The sequence below is a fragment of the Phyllostomus discolor genome, chromosome 1, assembly GCF_004126475.2.
Source record: "Phyllostomus discolor isolate MPI-MPIP mPhyDis1 chromosome 1, mPhyDis1.pri.v3, whole genome shotgun sequence".
Classification (NCBI taxonomy): Eukaryota; Metazoa; Chordata; class Mammalia; order Chiroptera; family Phyllostomidae; genus Phyllostomus; species Phyllostomus discolor.
In genome coordinates, this window is record NC_040903.2 from 207,279,906 (window position 1) to 207,301,128 (window position 21,223).

The window sequence follows — 21,223 nt, forward strand, 5'->3', positions numbered from 1 at the left end:
CCACCATTATTCAAACACTGTTGTTATGTTTTAGCTTCTGCAGTTTAAACCAGCGGTACTATTTTTTTCTACAGTTAAGATCTTGTAAAACAGCATACCCCCATCTTCTTCAGAATCTGCGTCGGACTCTTCACTGTCACAGGGCCCTCTTCCCCGACAGCCCTCCACTTCGTTGGTCCAAACCATTAAAGACATGTCCGCACCTCCCAGGGTAACCAGCATGCTGTCGTCGTACGTCCAGCGAACGTTGGTGACGTGGGCGCTATGGGCCACGTACCTCTTAAACTTTCCACATTTCCCCTGGAGATAAAAAAGGTCAAGTACTTCTGAGGAATTTCATTACCTGAAAACTTTCAGTTATGATTCTGAATTCCTTTCTTAATACATGATTAGGAATTAATCATTACAAATGCAACTAATAAAAAATGAGAAAATACTGAAATTCACTGGAATAAAAAAGTAACACTTCCCAACCTGGCGAGGCCAGAATACAACGAGTAGCTTCACACACTGCCAGCACCACAGACACAACGTTTTTAGAAATCGACTTGGTATTCTGCATTAAAAGCCCAAGAATGAATGTTCTGACCTTTCCCTTCCCAATCCCCTTTCTACAGATCTACGCTGAAAAAAGGCCATGTGTGCTGAAGTTACTTACCACAGTATTTACTAACAGCAGTGAGACACTTTAAGTATCTTAACAGTTCATAAGAGTAGCGCTAGCTAATTATAGCATGTATCTGTGGAACAGCATATATCTATTAAAAACAATGGCTATGTATACATTGTTAAAAATAAAAACAATGATTTATAAATCAGAATATAAATATATAGGTACAGATGGCCCTATTAGCAAAGTTATCAATCATTTTGGAATACGCCCATGTAAATATCTTTTATCTTAATTCATTAGTGTGTTTGTAAGCACCACACATCAAAATGCAGGGCCCTCAGGGAACATGTATAAAGAATCCATGGTCAAAGCCAAAGGGGGGTAGGATTGAGGGTGGGAGGTGGGGGTAGGTAGAAAATGGAGACAACTGTACTTGAACAACAATTAAATAAATAATAAATAAATAAATAGAACTTAAAAAAGAAAAGTGCAAGTTCTAGATATAGGCAACTTTTAAATTCAGAACACTAGCATTACCAAATTACAGAAATAAATTTCAGAGTAATGCATCATAAGTAGGTTTCTGATAGACATCTCTTTAAGCTTGTTAATATAAGAAATTTTGTTTGTTTTGTTTGTTTAAAGATTTATTTATTTATTTTTAGAAAGGGAAGGGAAGGAGAAAGAGAGAGAGAGAGAGAGAGAAACATCAATGTGCAGTTGCTGGGGGCCGTGGCCTGCAACCCAGGCATGTGCCCTGGCTAGGAATCGAACCTGCAATACTTTGGTTCACAGCCCGCGCTCAATCCACTGAGCTACGCCAGCCAGGGCATAAGAAATGTTTTAAACATACAAAACATAAGGCTAGCTAAATCAGTGACTACTCTGGGAGTGAAGACTCCGAAGAGTGAGCTGAAACAACACGAAGATTGGTCAAGAAAACACTGCAAGAAGGCAGCTTCCCAAAGAGTCTGTGGTTGCCCCCGTGGGGGAAGGAGCAATCAGGAGACCAGTATCCCGGAACCTATTCTTAGGGTACTTACACCATTTAAAAGCTGAAGTTAGTTAAAGTTTCTGACTAATAAAATGTTTTACTGAAAACACATTCTTATCAACTAAAAGTTCTACCACTTATGTGTATCTGAAACAGATAGAGTATTTTCTCGGGCACCTGAGTTGTTCATGAGAATTTTTAGATGTGTGTTTTTACTTTAATGATGGTCTAAAAATAGTAGTCTGAGCAATTAAGACCATCATGAACTAAGTATCATAGATGATTTCAGAGCCCTGTTTTGAAGTGATGTTTATGGTCATGTTGGTGCCAAAATATATATATGAATTCGGGACAATTAAGAACAAATGCATCTGGACTTGATATATGAATTTTACTTCTGTGATGTTTCCCAGGAGTTTGAATATAGAAAAGCAGTAAGAGAATCGAATGATCTCTCAGTAGCAAAGACATACAGTACAGTACTGCAAAGAATTTGTACACTTTGGTTTTAGCAAAATAACATCATTCATCACATTAAATCAATGTTTAATTTTGTAGGCGTTGTATTTATAGCACTTACTTTATTAAAACAAACTTTAAAGCAGTAAATATATAAAGTTTTTAATTTAAATATAAACTATATATTTACTACCAATGGTATATATGTAATCAAAAGAATACTAACGAATACTGAAATTATTTAATGCTAGGGGTAAAAGGAATATTCCTGCCCTGGCTGGCATAGCTCAGTGGATTGAGCTTGGGTTGCAAACCAAAGCATTGCAGGTTCCATTCCCAGTCAGGGCACATGCCTGGGTCGCAGGCCACGGACCCCAGCAACTGCACATTGATGTTTCTCTCTCTCTCTCTCTTTCTCTCTCTCTCTCCCCCCCGCCAAAAATTAATAAAGTCTTTAAAAAATTAAATAAATAAAAAAATAATAATAAATAAAAGGAATATTTCCTTTAAAGGGATATATACATTACTCAATATTGAGAAACACTGTACAATATAATATACAACTTAAGGTATGGAATCATAAATTATAATATTTCTAGATAAAAGCCATAAATGTGATGTTAAGAATAGGAAACATAATTCTAAACCTTCTGTATTACAACTTATATATGTACATTCATACTTCATTATTCTAGTGAAATAGCATTTCACAACTATGAAATGCAATGAAAGGACATTACCTTAACCATAGTTTTAATGATAATCATTAGGAAAGTTAAAGAAAAACACGTACTTTAGCAGGATATCTAAATAACTTCACAAATCCCAAATCATCCCCAGTAGCCAGGACCATTTTGTCGTTGGTGAGGCAGCAGGCGGTTACATCCGTGACTTCTCCAATGACTGGCCAGATCCCCTCACAGCATAAGCCCAGCACACCTGTCCACGACGCCCAGCCGATCTTCTCTACCTACAAAGGAAAATAAAATGCTGTGAGTCTGTAATATCCAAACCTAAAATAATAACTAAATCTTAGTATTTTTCTTTGTAATTCTATCTCATTAAATTTAAAAATCAGTTAAAGATGATTAGTTGTCTTAGTGTTGTAGCTTCCTAAGTTGTCTAGCTCCTACAGAGAAACTGTAACGTAACATCATTCAAGACTGTAGGTCCACCGTGTGTTCTAGATGATAAGCACACAGTGGTGAAAGAAGGAGGCTATTTCTGCTTTTTGAATAATCAAAAAACTTGTTCTTACCCCTCACATCAAAATATCCACTAATACATGATAGGCATGTTTTCCAATAATCATTGTTGGGAATTACAGTCCCTTCCTTCTTAAGCCATTTTCATGTTACAGTTTATTTAACCTCTCTCCCTTGGCCATGTCATGTCAGAAACTGCTGCTAGTGTCAGCCACAAAACTGAACACATTTTTTTCCTTTTCTTTAAACAGGTCTGTGCCAATAAGTACTTTAGGCATACGGGTCCCAAAAGACTCGACCAACATGCTGTTCTAATCTTAGATGTCATGTCATCTACTTGCTTCTGTGTCCTTGAGGAAAGTAACTGGAGCATATAAGTGGACATACATGTAATTTATTCCTTTTCTTTAAATCCTCACCTGACGACATGCTTACAAATTTTAAAGAGAGGGAAAGGGTGGGAGGGAGAGGGGAAGAGAAACATCGATGTGAGAGAGAAACAACACTTTGACCGGTTGCCTCTCCCACACACCCTGACCAAGGACTGAACCCGCAACCTCCGTGTGTGCCCTGACTGGGAATTCAACCCATGATGTTTTAGTTGATGGGATGATGCACCAACTGAGCCATACCAGAGAGGGCTGATTCTCATTCTTAACACATTGCCTCTTTTTTTTTTTTAAGATTATTTATTTATTTTTTTAGGGAGGGAAAGGAGGGAGAGAGGGGGAGAGAGAGAGAAAGAGAAACATCAATGTGCAGTTGCTGGGGGTTATGGCCTGCAACCCAGAATGTACCCTGGCTGGGAATTGAACCTGGGACACTTTGGTTCCCAGCCCGCGCTCAATCCACTGAGCTATGCCAGCCAGGGCTTATACATTGTCTCTTTACCCATCTATCTATGCAGCCTGACCTGATACAGTAACTATCCAGAATGTGAGTGACCTGAGAACAGGCTTCACGTGTAACTGCAGTAGGCACCAGTGTGGTGACCACTTTCAGTCGCATTGATAGCAGTAGGTGCACTACTGTCCTCCCCCGCCCCGCACAGTGCCACCCTCCTCCCCGCGCACTGCCGCCCCCCCCCCACACACGGTGCCACCCTCCTCCCCGCGCACTGCCGTCCCCCCCCACACACGGTGCCACCCTCCTCCCCCCGCACTGCCGTCCTCCTACCTCCGCACCGGGGACAGTTTGCCTTTTCCCTCTGGGAGCTTCGAAGAACAACTGCTCTTTAGCACCAGTGTTGACTTGTAAAAGCTTTCCTTAAAAAGAAAAGTGAAAATATATACACACATACAATCTTACATTAATAATTTTATGCTTTAATACTTTATAATCTTAAAATAGAAAACATTACAAGCATAACATGAAAACTTGAAATTCTAAAGAAAGCAATTTATTCACTTTTACTGTATAAAAATAGGAACCTTACAGGTTAAAAGAAAAACTGCAAGTAGCTAATAAAAATTACAAAAGTCTATGATAACAACTAATTTAGAAATGCAAACTGAAAGGGAGATGCACTTATTCGCCTAATCACTGACAAAAATTAAAAAAGATTTAAGAGACCCCATTGCTGCCGTGGTGTGTGAACCCTGATGCTAGGCACGTAACCTGAAACAATTGTTCTAGAAGGAGGTTTGGCATTTGAATAAGGCTTTCAAATGTGAAAAAATTAGATATACATATGTAAAATAGAAATACACGTCCATATAGTATTATGTTTAACTTTTACGGAAAAACTAAGTTTAAACATAAAAAGCATTGTTTTCTGCAGTCAGCATATATTAAGAGCATTTGATTTTGTTAATTCTGATATAATTAATTAAATTAATAAGTGGTTTAATTTTTGTATATGTATATACATAAAAACTGTTTCTGTTGTTATGCATGTAAAAAACCCTAGAAACTAATTTTAGGACTTTTAAAATTTCATTCAACTGTACTTGGAGAAACTTTAATTTACAACACTAGCTATATAGAGATGAATATGTGAAACAAAAATCCTTAAAACGCATTCATCCAAACTTACTAAATACTGTCACATGCCATGCGTGCTGCTAAAACTCGGATATTCGTTAAATACTGTATGTGAGGCAAATGTGACTGTAGTTTCAGGGAATGTATTTGTCGAACAATGGGGAAACCACTTTAAAATTCTCACTAATGTACCTACTTTACAACTTTTCAGTTACTCTTTATGTCAAACTTTTCTGACAACAACCCGAAAAAATGATTAAAATGTTTTGTATAATATTTAAATTACCCTGGCTGGCGTAGCTCAGTGGATTGAGCGCGGGCTGCGAACCAAAGAGTCGCAGGTTTGATTCCCCGTCAGGGTACATGCCTGGGTTGCAGGCCATGACCCCCAGCAACCACACATTGATGTTCTCCCTCTCTCTCTCTCTCTCTCTCTCCCCCACTCCCCCTCCCTTCCCTCTCTAAAAATAAATAAAATCTTAAAAAAATATTTAAAAAATATTTAAATTAAATTACTTTACAAATTAAAGAATTTACACTAAATGTACTAAATGTACTACAATTTGAATTATACCAGGAGAAACACTGGAAAGCCTAAACTCATGACACTCATCCTCAACATGTGGGAGCAAGCAGGGAAACACAGTTTGGAGAACAGTGTCTTCTTTCCGCCACCCTTTCGGACGGCTCCGTGGACCCGCTTCCTGCCTAAGTCGGCAACACTGAGCCGAGCGACACTGCGGTGGAACAGCGAGCTGCTCCGGGGCCCACCTCTGGCGTCCCAGTCGATGTGGGTGATGTGGCTCGCGGCCCCCCGGCACACGCCCACGCGCTTGCTGCTCGCCACGTGGTAGATGTCCGCGAAGCCGTCCTGGGACGCGACCGCGAGGTACTTTCCAGAACCTGGGGCGGGGACACGTTTGCCTGAAACTTTCCACATTTAAAAATACTGTTCACACTGTGCAGCTGGAGTGGGTTTCGGTAGTATTTTTGGGAAGGAACTCAGTTGTTCTGTGAGTTTCAACAAGATGTGTGTGTCAAACCCACGGACAGGGACAAAGTGTGGGGATCGACCGTGGGAGTGGGGGAGGGCGGGGGGGAGGGGGACAAAGGGGAAAATTGGGCCAATGTAACAGCATAAACAATAAAGTATTCTTTAAAAAGGAAATCTGACGAGGCGAGGACAATCAAGTTACCTGTACACAATAAAAATGACTTGTGTAAAGACAGAGATGTTTGTTGCATGGTACAATGTGACATTTTAAAAGTATACTCTAACAACAAAATAAGCTGTTTTAGTAAAGTACAGTGGAAAGCAAATGTCAAAAATTATATACAATGTGATTTTGAAACACTTTGCATTTAACCAAAAAAACTAAAAGCTCTCTAAATATAGGAAAAATAGAAGTAAACCAACACAGGTAAATTGTGGCTTAACCTAAGTTAATTCCTACATCACAGCAGGCTCTGTTACTGATCATCAATACTTAGAAACTGATGAGACAAAATGTAATTTCAAAAGCACTAAAATGAAAATGAAGACAATCCATCTAATCCCTGTACGTTACAAATGAAGACACTGAAAACTGGCACTAGAGGTCCTTTGCCACTGAGTTCACGCAGGGCTTCTACCTCTCGCCACACTGCCTCTTCCAGCCAAAAAAGCGAAATGCTGGGATAAAATAACAGATAATAAAAATTACCCAGTGACATGTTTACTCACTGCCAGACCCAAGTTAACCACCACGTGTGATTCCAGTGGGACCTGTACCTGGGGAGAACCGAATGTCTGAGATGATGTCTCTCCTGTGGTGAAAAGACACGAGGTCCTCCAGAGTATCCGCATTCGCCATTAGGAAGCTGCCGTCACTGAGACCCACAGCTAAAGCCTTCCCGTCGGGAGAGAAACAGCAGCACCGTCCACCTGAGAGAGAAGGAGGGAGCGTGTCAGGTGAACTCCTTTTATGAAACACAAGGTATGTGTTTAACAAGCCTTTAATTTCAAAGAGGATCCCTATATTTATTACTCCCTCAAATCAATACTAAAAAGGAGTCAGAGATCCAAATAATAAAGTTTTCCACTGAAATCAGTGGTATGGAATTCTAAGTAATAATTAATACAAACCTTTCCTCTTCTGAAAGTAACAAAAGTACTGATATTCACCCTCAAAAAATTAAATTGTTGAAAAAGTGAGTTTTTTAACATAAAAAGCCAATGACATACATCACAATTTTTTGAGGGGTCAGGTAGCTACCTTTATAGTTTCTAGCCAACCAATCAGAAATTTAAGATATAAAGTCATCTTTAGAAAAACGCTTTCAAATTTTTAAAAATCTGAAAATAGGCAATTACTAGTTTAAGCTAGGAAGAGCTATCTATACATGTTTCCAACCCACACACGAAGTAATAATAATGTCACATTATTAACTTTAAAAACAAGGGCAATGCTGCATTGGCAAACACACACAGAAACAGGCTTATCCTGACAGCAGGGATGCAGCAGGCAGGTTCAAAAACTCTGAAACTCTTGGCATCCTAAGATGCAGCATATAATTTGCAGGATAAGAGGGATGCAGTGTAATATCTGGAAAGGGAGGGATGGGGCACAGCTGTTACACAATGAGAAGTCACAGGATGAATGAAGAACAAGTGGTCCTTTAACTATCACACATGTAACGGAGAGGTCCGGGATATGATTTCTGAGACTTCCGAGCCAAGAGATGACGACCTGGAGCAGAGTGGCAGCAACAGAGGTGATGAGAAATGGCAGGATCTGGATATATTTTTAAGATAGAGCTGGCGAGACTTTGATGAACTGGGAGTGGACTAAGAAAAAGATAAAAGTCAGGGCTGTGTGTTTGTTTGAATGGCGATGCCCTCTAGTGAGATGAGAAAAAATTGGAAGAGATACAAATGTCTGACTCTGTATCCACTAAGTTAAGGGTGCCCACGAAAAACCCCAATGACGACACGGCAGAGCCAGTTTGCACGTGAACACTGCTCGGGAGCTCCAGGGAGCAGCACGGGCCAGGGGTGCACACACGGGATGCAGTAGCACACAGAGCAGTTACAGCCAGGAAACTTCGTGAGAAAGAGCTTATTAATCTATTGCCTCTCAGCTCCACATCTACCCCTCTTTTTCCTGCTATGTGACACTGCAGCTGAACGCTGTAGACTTTTCTCCTTTGCCAGCTGACTTGGTTTTGGCCACAGAAGTTGCTGAGGGGCCTCTGTAAGGCAAAAGCAGAAGGAAGGGTCTTTTCTGGGGCACTGAAGGGGCGTGTCTCTGCCGCCACAGCAGGTCAGCCCCCTGCCACGCTTCTTTTCCCGTAGCAGGCTGTACCGTTCCTGTGATGCCCACGCCCTCTCCAAAGAGACCGGAATCTCAGCCTGGGGGAAGAAGGGGAGGGTCCGTCCTCTAAGTTCATTCCTTGTCCACTAGTCCCATGGGTGGTAGAGGCTTTCCGAAGCTGCTACTTCTACACCCCTTAAGAATTCTTCTTTTACCCGATAATCACCTTTTATTAGCTAACACTCCACATTAAATTTCTCCTGTTCACATTACTGGGGTGGTTTCTGTCTCCTGACTGATGCAGAATCGGGAGTGATGTGGTCATAGCAGACAGACCATTAAAGACCGGATCTCTGGAATTAGTTTAGTCACAGCTTTGGGCTTGAGCACAGCGCTAAGTCCTGGCCAGGGGGCCATGGGACGCTAGTAATGCGAGGTGCGGACGGGCCTAACAGTCAGTTACCTCCTGCGGTTGTTACGGTAAGTATCCACTGAAATAAGCGCCCTGGAAGCCCCAGAGGCTGCTGTTGCCCTTGACCAGTGCAAAAATAATGACGACTGCCAAGACTGAGTTATGCAGCCCAGGACATTTACAGAAAGAAGTAGTGAGCTCAGGTCTCGAACTCTAGGCACAAGTCACAGTCTGAATGGAGAGCGAGCTCCCACAGCAAATCTAAAAAGCAAAATCTATGACGGGACTGATACTGCTGAAATCAAATATAAAATTTAACTGTGCCAGTTTAAACTTGACAATGTAACACCACAGTCTCACCAACTGTCTTGCGTGAAAGGGCACTGAGTGGGAAGAGAGGGAACGTGGAGGCCTGGCGTGCGAACACCTGGCTGCATTCAGACGTAACTGAGAGCCCTGAACGCACGTGGCGTCCCGAGTGCCCTGGCCACACCGGACCGCTTGCTCTCTCGTTTACGGGAAGACTGGCCTTCTGAGGCAGGCGCCTTGGCGAGGGGGCGCTTAGCCCTCCAAGGAGCCACCACCACTGCTCCTCTGCTGTCAGCAGCCCCGAGCGTGGATCAGATCTCAGCGTGCTGTTGGGCAGAGTTGGGAAACTTCTCTGTGAAGGACCAGACAGCAAGTATTTTCAGCTTTGCGGGCCCTGTGGTCTCTGTCACAACTACTCAGCTCTGCTATGGTCGTGCGAAAGCAGGCCTAGGCGATACACAAATGAATGAGTATGGCTGTGCTTCACTTAAACTTTACTTACAAAATCAGGGGGTGCGCCGGGTCTCACCCGTGGGCTAACACCTGAGACAGAGGAAGGACTCCACAAGCTTAGGGAGGTAAGAACGTTAAAGCAGATTTTTTCACAAGCAACCTACATCCCCTCAAAGAGTCTAGAAGCGAGTCCCATCACAAAGCTCTGAGAAGTACATTCGTTGAGGGCAGCATCTGCACCCCTGAAAAGCTCTGTGACTGCGCTCCTATGCAGGTCAGGAATGGGGGTGTCACCATTAACAGGGGCTCCCTGATTCAACCGGGATAATCCTGGAGAAGCAGAGGCTAAGAAGCATCACTTAACCACTTAAGGAAAGGTGAGGTGGGTGTACTGATAATCAGAACGTTCTGGCCTGTGGGGATCTCTGCTGGTGGCTAATTTATCATGACGTCCCCAGAAACGAAACAGGTGCGTAGGCTACTAGATGAGTGTTAGATCTAGAGAACGGAAACCACTGCATACCAGGTAGCACAAAACCCTGACTCGAATCACTGCAATGGAAAGTCAGATTCTCAACCACGTCTCAGGACCTAAGCCAACTCATACACTCGGAGGCCCTTGGTTAAAGGGAGGGCCAGGTCGCACTGAGGAGGAACCATGCAGTACTGCCACAAGTATATAAAGTTTCTTCTAGGCATCTGTGGCCACTTATTAGAATGACTGTGACTGAGAAAGGAAATACCCAAACTTTCAGGAAGGACCACATACCAGCTCTGAATTGACACTAATTCTGGAAGATGCAAAATGCTGCTGTCGCACACCAGTGGAAGTGCGGCCTCACGGTGACCCTGTGGCAGATGACGGGTGAGCCCAATGCTGAACCACGGTGGACCCAGGTGGTCTGTGGACCCCACCCAACTCCTGAATTTGACAGATATACTTGACAACTGGCTCTGTGATCCATGGATTACAGGTCATTATGACAGGGAAAATGCTAAGTGAAAACTCTGGAAATTTGTCTCTCTACCAAGTCAATAAATCAGAAGCAAAACTGCAAGCCTGGGAACTATGAAAGTCAGAGACAGCAACCTGAAATAGCAGGAGTGAGAATACCTGTCATACCATCCTTAAAACTTGCCTGCTAGGTCTGTGCTGAGATCAGACGGGTTTTAGATTATGACTATGGATAACAAATGTGTTCAGGTGGCGGCTCTGATTAGAGCTGCTCTCCTAGATGCAGTCTTCTAGGTCTCTACTAGAACAAGTTAACACAACCCCTAGCTAGCATTTTGCATGCAGCCATGGCCCTGATTAGTGCTTTTCTCTCCATACCAATTTGTAAGGACCAAGGACCACCAGAAGCAGTTTGCTTTTACCTGGCTTGCATCTTTGACACCTTCAAAGCCTTGCCTCAGGGCTATTTCACCTCTCCTGTTCTTTGCCATACACAGTCCACAGAGATCCTGATCGTCTTGACATTCCACAAAACATCTCAATGGTCCACTACATTGATGACATTATGTCGAATGGATCTGGGGAGCAGGAAGCAACAAGTACTTTAGACGCCTTAGCAAGAGGAAGTAAATCAAGAGAGTGGCAGACAATCCCCACAGAAATTCAGGGACCTGCCACCTCAGTGAAATTTCCGGGGATCCAATCATCTGGAGTATGTCAAGACACTCCCTCCAAGGTGAAAGCCAAGTTGTTGCGCCACCCATCACCTACCACACACAAAAGAAGTCAAGTGCTTGGTAGGCCTTTTTGAAAGCAACACATGACACATCCCAATAAGCTGCTTCTACCCATCTATCAAGTCACTTACAAGGCTCCCGGACTCCAGTGGGGCCAGAACAAGAAAAGGTAAGCTGATTCCTACTTGGGCCTTACGGCCCAGCAGATCCAAAGATACTCAAGGGTGTCTGTGGTGAACAGGGATGCGGTAAGGCAGCCTCTGGAAAGCTACCAAAGGAGAATCACAGTGCAGAGCTCTTGGATCTGAGAGAAAAGCCATGCCCTTCTTTACAGATAACGATTTGCCTTTTGAGAAGCAGCTTCTGGTTTGCCACGAGGTCTTGTTAGAGGGTGAATGCCTAACTACGGGATATCAGGTGACTCTGTGTCCAGAGCCTCCTATTATGCACTGGGAGTTCCACGACCAACCTCTCCCTAGGTGGGATGTGCACAACAGCCATCTGTCGAGTGGAGATGGTAAACAACAAAAGAGCAGGCGCGGGCAGACCTGGAAGTTACAAGTAACTCGCATGTACAGGTGGCTCAGACGCCTTCACCAGTAATCCCCCCCGCAATGCCTCCCTCTCTCTCAAGCTACACCTAGGGCCTCACAGGTACTCCTTCTCATCAATCAGTTGACTGAGGAAGAAAAGAAATCTGAGCCAGATGTACAGATGTTTCTACACAGCATGTCCACACCCATCTAAGAGCACCACAGCCCCACTCGGGGTGACCCTGGACAGGTGGTGAAGGTAAAACTTCCCAGTAGGCAGCACTTCAAGCAGCACATTCGGTTTTGTGTTTTTACAGTAAGAAATGACCAGACACACAGATTTATACTGATTCACTAACAACATTAACTATCTGGCCACGCAGTTAAGGACCGGAAGCAATGGGTGAAGGACTGGAAACAAGGAGATCTGGAAAATAGATGCACAGGGTGAACCTCTTGGAGAGGGCATGAGCTCCGAAGATTTCTGCATCCTACGAATGCTCAAGAAAGGGATCCTCTGCAGAGCAGGCTCTCAGTATTCAGATGGACCAAATGATCTGCTTTCTGGATATCAGGCAGCCTCTTTTCCTAGCTAGCTAGCACTTTCTCAGGGGGCCCAGGGTGGCAAGAATGGATGGAGTCTATCTTGGGTTCAAAAACATGGACTTCTTACCAAGGCTGACCTTGCTACCACTACTTCCAAGCCTCTAATCTGACAACAGTAGAGACCAACTGAGCCTCTGGCAAGGCACCCACCCCAAGGACACCAGCCTGGTGCATGCTGATCACACTGGACCTCGTCCACTGTGAAGGGAGCAAAGATTTATCCTCACTGGGATGAACATGAAATCTGGATTTTCCTTCCCTGCCCATATGCTTTTGCTAGCACCCCCAACCGTGCTTCTGATCAAGGAACTCATTTCACTGCAAAGAATGTGCAGCATTAGGCTCATGCCCAGGGGATTAACTGGTTTCATCACATACCTCCATACCTCAGAGGAAGCCGCTAAGAAAACGATGTAATGGTTTACTGAAAACTAATTTTTGGCACCACTTGGGAACCAATACCCTTAAAGACTGGGGTTTCTACCTTATAGGATGCAATCTATGCTTTGAAGGACAGACCACTTCATGCAGGTGCTGCCCACCTCACGGCCAGCACCCATGGGTCTGGAAACCAAGAGATGGCGGTGGGCGTGGCTCTTCTGTTATCTCTAATAACCAGCCTGCACAGTTTGTTTTTGCATCCTGGCAACTCTGAGCTTTGTTAATTTGGTTTTAGCTCCCAAGAGCAGGGAGAATGCTTTCACCAGGGGACGAAATGTTTCCATTGACTTGGAAGACGAGGCTGCCATCTGGTCGTGTTGGGCAACTTACTGCCGCTGAACCGACATGCAAAGAAACAGGGTGTTACTCTCCCAGCTGGAGGGATCGATCCTGATTACAGAGCGGAAAGTGAGCTACTGCTACACAACGAAGGCACAGGGGACTGTATCTAGAAACCAGGGGATTTGCTGGTTTCCATGATGAAGCCTAATGGAAAACAACAGCAACAAGAAAAAAAAAAACCAAGCAGAGATACCTGGGATTTCACATCATCCAGTAATGAAGGTTTGGGTCACCCTACCAGTTAAGCAACCCTACCCACCCAAGGTTCTGGCTAAGGGCGAAGAAAGCATGGAATGGGTGACTGAGGAAGAAAGTCACAGACCGCGACCACAGCCTATGACCACTTTAGAAATGAGGACTCTACATAAATGCTTATTATATGTATACATAAACCAGTTACTTCTCTCTCCCTTTTCCTCTTAACATTTTATGCAAGTATGTCAGTTGTTAACTTTCCAGTTTAGTCTTAAAGTAACAGAATATTTAGTAAGACTGTACTGAATTTGAGAGTAGTTAACATAGTCAGCACTGGATACGATGACTGTTGGGACTGGGTGTCCTCTCTCTTTGGGGAGAGGGTGAGAACTCCTCACTTGCACCAATGGTGGCCGAATCTCATTTGGTGGAAATTTTTGGTAGAACATAAGCATAAGGTCAGTTCTGTGATTGTACTGAACTTCAAATGTGTGTATAAAGATGTACATGGATGCTGATTAGACAAAGGGGTAATTTGGGCTAGTTACTAACTTATTGCCTCTCTGTTCCAAATCTGCCACTTCCCTGGCCTTGTAGAAGACTTCCCTCTGCTGTCAGATGACTGATACTACGTTCTGCCAATCTGGGGGGCCACAGAGACACTGCACGTCCAAAGCAGGGAAAGCGGCTCTCCTTCTTCCTTCGAGAGCCAGGGCACTGGTATGCAGGCACCTGGCTGCATTCCCCACAGTGCTGGCCCCTGCAGAGGCCTCGAGCAAGTTTCTCCCCAACACTGTAATGGCCCTAATGATTCCGACATGATTAGCTGGCTCCAGCAAGATGCTCTGCCCAGACAACGAACGGCCTTTCACCTGGGTAAGTTTTTCTCAAGTAGGGGTCCTGCCCTCCAGCTCTGGCCTGTGCCCTCCAGCAAGCTCTTCCTTCACCCAGCGACCACTCTCCCTGTTCCGCTGAGGACTGACTGCTCCCTCTGGCAGCTTCCTCGCCACTGACACAGAGTTCCGATGGCTGCCCTGCCCTTTCCCCACCAGGTCCGGATCCCCATAGGTTCTTTGCTCTTGCTCCCTCAGCTAACTAGACCTAGTACCTGCTCCCATAGCTTTTCCAGCAGGTAAGCACCTTTTACTTGTTAACAATCCTCTCTATCACATTTTCCCGGTTCACATGACTAGTATGGCCTCTGTGCTACGACTGGACCGTGACTGATACAATCACCTAAAAAGTGTGAGTGTGCATATAATAAAAGGAAAGCCAGGGACAGCTCCCTGGAGCATTTCTGTATGTGGAGACAGGACGAAGAGGCAGAGCCGTCAGAGGAAACAAGAAGGGAGCCAGAAGATGGGCAAACCCCAGTCTTCACAGTCCCGAGAGCCAGGGGAGGGGCGTGTCCCGGAGAAGAAGGAACAGTCAGTCACGCCAACAGCTACTACGAGTGGTGCAAGCTCGAGTGAGAGCTGACCCAGAGCCTGGCGGCAGGTTCAACGGAAACAAGCTGAAGGTCCACTGATGGACGAATGGATAAAGAGGATGTTCAAGCCAATGGGATATTACTCAAATAGCCATAAAAAATAATGAAATCTTGCCACATGCAACAACACAGATGAGCCCTGTGGGCATCGTGCTAGCTAAAGTGAGACGGAGAAAGCCAAATATCATATCATCTCACTTATATGTGGAATCTCAAACAAACATACACCCGAAGCCCATAGACACAGAGACTGAGACTGGTGGTTGCCGGAGGGGAGGGCTTGAGGGTGGGCAAAATGGGTGAGGGGAGTCAAAAGGCACAAAGTCCCAATTACAGAATAAGCCACAGGGGCATAATGTACAGCATGATGACTACAGCTAATATTATATTCCGTATTTGAAAATTGCTGAAAGAATAGACCTTAAAAGTTCTCAGCACAATAAAAAAATTTTTTGTAGCTCTGTATGGTGATGGATGTTAACTACATTTACTGTGGTAACCTTTTTATTTACATTATATACAAATATCAAAGCATATACTATATACCCAAAACTAATGTCATGTGTCAATTATACTTCACCTAAAAAAAGAAAAGGAAATCTGATGGATATGAAAACCATGTATGTTACAAATGTGACTGGTTGGGACTTCCAATGGCCCCGTGAAGAAAAGAATAATTGGTAACGTGGGTTTCTGTGTACAGAGAGGTGTGACTGTGGCTTTGAAAGCCTTTTTAACCTCTGACATTGACAGTTCAAGGACAGAACCTACTGCAATATGTGGTAAGTCTCTCTAATCTTCACCAACAAACAAACAAAACACCAGAGGATGAAAAGGCTGGACATCGATAACTTTAAAAAAAAGGGAGAGTGGAGGAAGGACAATGGCTGGAGTTTCAGAGATTGCGACTAGCTTCAGATTTTTAGTTAAGTATACATGGTAAAATTTAACAGCAACCCTAGAAGGAGAGACAGACTCTGCAACTTAGCAGAAGGAAGTAAACATAAAGCAATATGACTGAATTACAAACCCATGTTACATAACTTCAACCCGGCCCTCGGGACAGCAGACAAATCCTTCCCTTCATCTGCTGATCCCGTCCCATTTCTGAGTCACAACTGCTTCCCACAGGTTTCCCACCAGGGCTCCTTCTACAACACCCCCGTGCCGTAAGTTAATGGTTGTCACCACCTCACTGAGAGATCGGGAGCTATCTGGGCATCCTCATCAGCCCCGGGAAGACAGCGACAGCCTTGCTCCAACGACTGACCAAACCCGCTGCCTCCCGGCCTACAGGGCTAGTCCCGTCTGCCTCCTGCGAACGCGCCCAGCTCTGCTTCCTCCCAGAACGTCCTCCTCCCTCAGCCCTGCTGCCCTTTTGAAGTGAAGGCCTTCTTTCTCCGTTTTCAATGCTGAACTACACAGCCCCCAGTCATAAAGGGTAGGAAACTTAACTTTGTTTTCTCCCTATACTCTTTCTTCCCACATGAGCCAGTTGAAAAATGGCTCAAAAGAGGCATGGTCAAGGGCAGTCCCACGAAGTGAAGAGTGGGTATCGTTCATTCCATTTATATAGCGTCATGAGCAAGTGACACAGTATTTAGTCTTTTTTTTTTACACACTGACTATTGCTTTCTTACATTTGTGAGGGTCTTAAAATTGTGACAATCTGTGTTCAAGTCTGAGAGCCTCTTACCCTTTTTCAGTTTCCGGACGGCCAACATACAATGACTAGGAGACAGATCCCATATTCTTAAGGTTTTGTCATCACTCACAGTAGCACAGATGGGCAGGTAAGGATGGGTAGCCAAACCCCACACCTCTCCTTCCATGTGTCCCTATAAAGAAAACACAGTTCAGATCAGTTTAACCTAAAGCTATGTGTATTTAGGACAAAAACTGGGAACAAAAAAGGGGCCACGTACTAAACCTGACCGGCTCAGGGGAGGCCTGCACAGCAGCCTACGAACCCAGAGACCGAAAGTAAAACTCCCCGAACTAAACGCAGTTCATGGAGGCCGTCATGTTCTAGGCGCCCTTTCCCCCAGCAAAGGTCAGTCTTTGCCTCAACGGAGCCTGCCTGTTGTCTTTTTCACATCTAGCATGACATGCCTGGTAACAGTCACTTTGGGACATCCAAGTGATTTCCCTTTGTCCAAACTCCTCGAAGCACCACGCCAGAGTAGAGGCTCAAATGCCCTCGCTGTTATTATCATGTTAGTGTTAAATGTTAACACTACGATACCCACCTATGTAAACGGAGCATTCCCTCCCCTGTGTTTTCTCCCGCCTCCCCGATACCCCTTACACCTCCTCCTCCGATTGTCATGTACAAAATAAGGTACAAAACTGCCATTCTCTGGAGCATTTTCTCAATCCGTTGGGATTTTGATTCCTAGCAACTATCATCAGTTTGACTGAAATAAACTCATAAAAATTCTTATAGGTTGGGTGTTTCTCATGTTGACAAAACCAAACACAACTTTTGATAATATATGATAATGACAGAATAATGCATAATGAGTAGGCCTACTGAAACTTTTTATGTTTTGGAATGCACCATAAAACACCTTTGTAACAACTTGCTCTCCATAATTAAAGTATAAGCAAGCTACTACTAGAATTAGCTTACAGCCCTAACACACTCCCTGGGCGGAGAGAAGGGAAACAGAAACTGGCGGCCCCGGAAGGGCACTAAGTGCTGTGTAGGGGGACGTCCTGCAGGACAGAGTGAGGAGCATCCCAGACCCTCACCCATAACTGTGGTGAGAATCATATATACATTAAAAAAGAAACATTTAAAGTCTCTGGAAATGGTTCCAAGGAGAAGCAAGTGAGGAAACATTTAATCGAGAAAATATGAACTCATTGAGAACAGCGAAAGTCTGTAGCGTTTGAGCCGAGACCCACCCCTCTTCCCCCTCTTCCTTACTCATCAGTGTGGAAGCCCCACAATGGCCAAATGATACCTAGAACACTCCCCTCCTACCCACCTGGCTATCAGAGGCTACCTTCCTAGAAGGGGCAGGTGTCAGCATTTCTCATCGGTCCCTGGTACCTGCTACTGATGCTAAATTCTTGGTGGGATCTCCCTTCTTCTGCCCACCCTAGTTCTGAAATGTTTCCTCTGCCTCCGCTGCAGTGCCCCTGACAACACTGGGGCCTCATTGTCAACCCAGTAATGCCTGAAGCTACTGTTCCCTCCCCCACACCAAGCACCCAGTTTCTAAAGGAAGGTACACCCAGAAAGAGCACTCCACTGTCCTCACCCACAACTTGACAGCCTCTGATCAGAGATTTTGCCTGGAGGGAGAAGCAAGCCATAAAACAGTTCCTAATGCTTTCTCAAAGGAACTGACTTCATTTACTGCACACACGTGGGAAAGTTCCAGCCCAAAGGTGCTCTCAAAAACAAAGGAGGTAGTGGTGAAAGGTAACTGGGAGGCAACTGGGAGACCCAAGGGACACACAGGCCAACCCGAAGTCAGCTAGTTTGTCCGAGAGAAGTGGAGAAATCTCAGGGGTAGCTGGGAGAAGACTGCTGAAAAAGTCAAAACAAGTCTCACACACTAACCTGGGAACTGTTCCTTTTAAGGAGCTGAATTTAATTGGCTTAGTCTGTGGAGCAACTTATGCTCCAGGAAAATGGTGAAAATCATAGCGCTTTAATGGCTGGTGGTGATCAAGAGGAGAGAACACTTCCCAAATCATTTCATGAAGTCAGTGTTACTCTGATACCAATACCAGAGAGACATCACAAGAAAACCACAGACCAATACCCTTTATAAATATGGAGGCTAAAATCCTCAACAAAATACTAGCAAACTGATTCCATTTTAGGATTATACACAATTAAATGGAATTCATCCCAGGAATGCAAGGCTGGCTTAAAATCTGAAAACCAGTTAATGTAATACACCATTCTGAGTAAAATAAAAAAACAAAACCACATGATAATCTCAAAAGACAGAGAAAAAGTATCTGACAAATGCTTTTGAGAAAAACATGCAACAAACTAGGAATAAAAGTCTAATTCCTCAACCTGACAAACAGCATCTATGAAAAAAACCATAGTTAACACTTATTCCCAAAATGAGGAATAAAAACAAGGATGTCTGCTCTCACTACTTCTATTCAACATTATATGAAGAGTCTGATCAGGATAACTAGACAAGAAAAAGAAATAACAGGCATCCAGATTAAAAGGGGGAAGCAGACCTATCTCCATTTGCAGATGACATGATCTCGTATACAGGAAATCCTCAAAAAAAAAAAAAAACAAAAAACAAAACCCACTGAAAAAACCCACCAGACCTAATAAGTTGTTATTTTCAATGAAATAATTATGAGACGTGTACACTGAAAATTATAAAACACTGTTGAAAAGAGTTAAAGATCTAAGTAAACGGAACGACCCATGTCCCCGGATCAGAGGACTCAGTACTGCTCACACACACGACTTCCCAACCCGGTCCGGGGAGCTCTGCTGCTGTGAACACCGTCGTACAAGTCTGTGGTGCACAGAGTGACTGCACTCCGGTGTGAACACGCATTCCCACACCTTTAATCACTACAGTCTTATATTATCTTTATTTCTGGCATGAAGTGTCACAAAAATTTGGCTCTTTTAAAATATTTTTCCTTTCTGATTTTAAAAACACTTCCCAGATTTTGTGAACAAATCTCATTAGGATTTGGATTATAATCATATTGAATTTATAATTTATTCAATTCTTTTATGCCTTTAGTAAAATTGTCCACTTTTCTTAACATGGGTCTTGCATATTTATTCCTGGTTATTGTAGAGTTTTCTTTATGAGCACCATTTTTGTGTCATATTTTCTGATTCTTGCTAATGCATAGAAGGACTATTGTGTGATTCTGCATCTATGCACTTTATAGAGCTCCCTCTTAAGGTCTACTAAATTTTCAGTTTATTCTCTTGAATAGTCACGGTATCTGGTTATACTCTCTTAATACTGACAGTGCTGTTTCTAACACATTTTCTGTTTTGTTTGACTAAACTGGCCGATACCTAACACACACAGTTGGACAATAATGGTGAGAAGTGGTATTCTTATCTTCTTCCGGATGTATAAGGGGCAGTAGATTTGAAATCTTAAACTCTATAATAAATATAAAAATATTAGGATGTCACTTATGACTTAAAAATCTTACAACTATGAAATTGTGTGTGTTTTCAATGGTGCCATCTATGGATCCCTTCCTTAAAAGCAGACTTGTCTCATTTTCCAAGAGATCCTGAAGGTGGTGATAAATGCCATGACTCCGTCATCTCTTTACTTCAAAGGAATATTATGTGACTGAAATGAAAGAGTAGGACATGGGAGTCTGGCAGCTAATTTAATGTAAAATGCGTATCTGCCTGTAAGTTCTCCGTGGTCCATCAGGATACTACACGAACACTGAAGTATGGGCAATGTTCTCATCTAAGTGTCCTCTTGGGTATGTCTTAACAGGAGTGCAGTGGGGGCTGGAGAAAAAGTAAGTCTGTATTAGGAAAGAACATAATTCTTTTTCAGGGCAAAAGGCAAACCCAAAATTGGTGCTACTGTGTAGAGTTGCATGAGACGATTTTGCATTAGGGTGGATCAGTGATTTTCAACTGGTGTGCCACGAGAGTTTTTAAAACATGCAGTACCTGACTATTCAGTCAGAGACTGGCTGAATAGATGTAAAAAAATGACAACAGCCAACACAACAATAGCCATCCAGTGTGAACGGATCAAAATTACACCTGTTTTTTTTTTTGTCAGATAGGCAAAATATGTATTTTCGGTATGCCGAATTTTAGCAACTAGTTTGTGTGTGCCGCAAGATAACAGAGACTGAAAATCACTGGGGTCGACCCTGCCTTACTTGGTGTGTTTTACACTCTTGATTTATTTCCCTCCCTACTTTTCAGAAAAACACAATACATACAGGAAATGACATGTGAAAAATTAATACAGTATTCCCCACAGTTTCATTTCACATTTCCACCACACCAATTTTTGTATTTCTGGATTTTTTATTATTAATATACAGGGTGGGGCAAAAGTAGGTTTACAGTTGTAAGTATGTGACAGTTTTTTCTGGTATTATTATTTATTAATTATTGCATTATTTTCCATATGAACAACTGTAAGCCTAGTTTTGCCCCACCCTGTATTTTCTTTGTTTTCAGCAATAAAGTTTTAGCAT

At 43.4% G+C, this 21,223-nt stretch overlaps 1 protein-coding gene and 1 long non-coding RNA gene across 2 annotated transcripts in view; one reads left to right on the forward strand and one right to left on the reverse strand.

Annotated features, from left to right (window-relative positions):
• EML5 (EMAP like 5) overlaps positions 1-21,223 on the reverse strand; it is a 116,655-nt gene that overhangs the window by 31,609 nt on the left and 63,823 nt on the right. Inside the window, 6 exon segments of the mRNA XM_028508137.2 lie at positions 99-300; positions 2,860-3,036; positions 4,448-4,536; positions 6,026-6,157; positions 7,026-7,178; positions 16,716-16,857. Of these exon segments, the coding sequence (XP_028363938.1) occupies positions 99-300; positions 2,860-3,036; positions 4,448-4,536; positions 6,026-6,157; positions 7,026-7,178; positions 16,716-16,857 (895 nt within the window).
• LOC118497707 lies at positions 629-19,282 on the forward strand. The gene is made up of 3 exons (XR_004900225.1): positions 629-639; positions 17,068-17,072; positions 18,712-19,282. It is a non-coding gene; the product is annotated as an uncharacterized LOC118497707 (long non-coding RNA).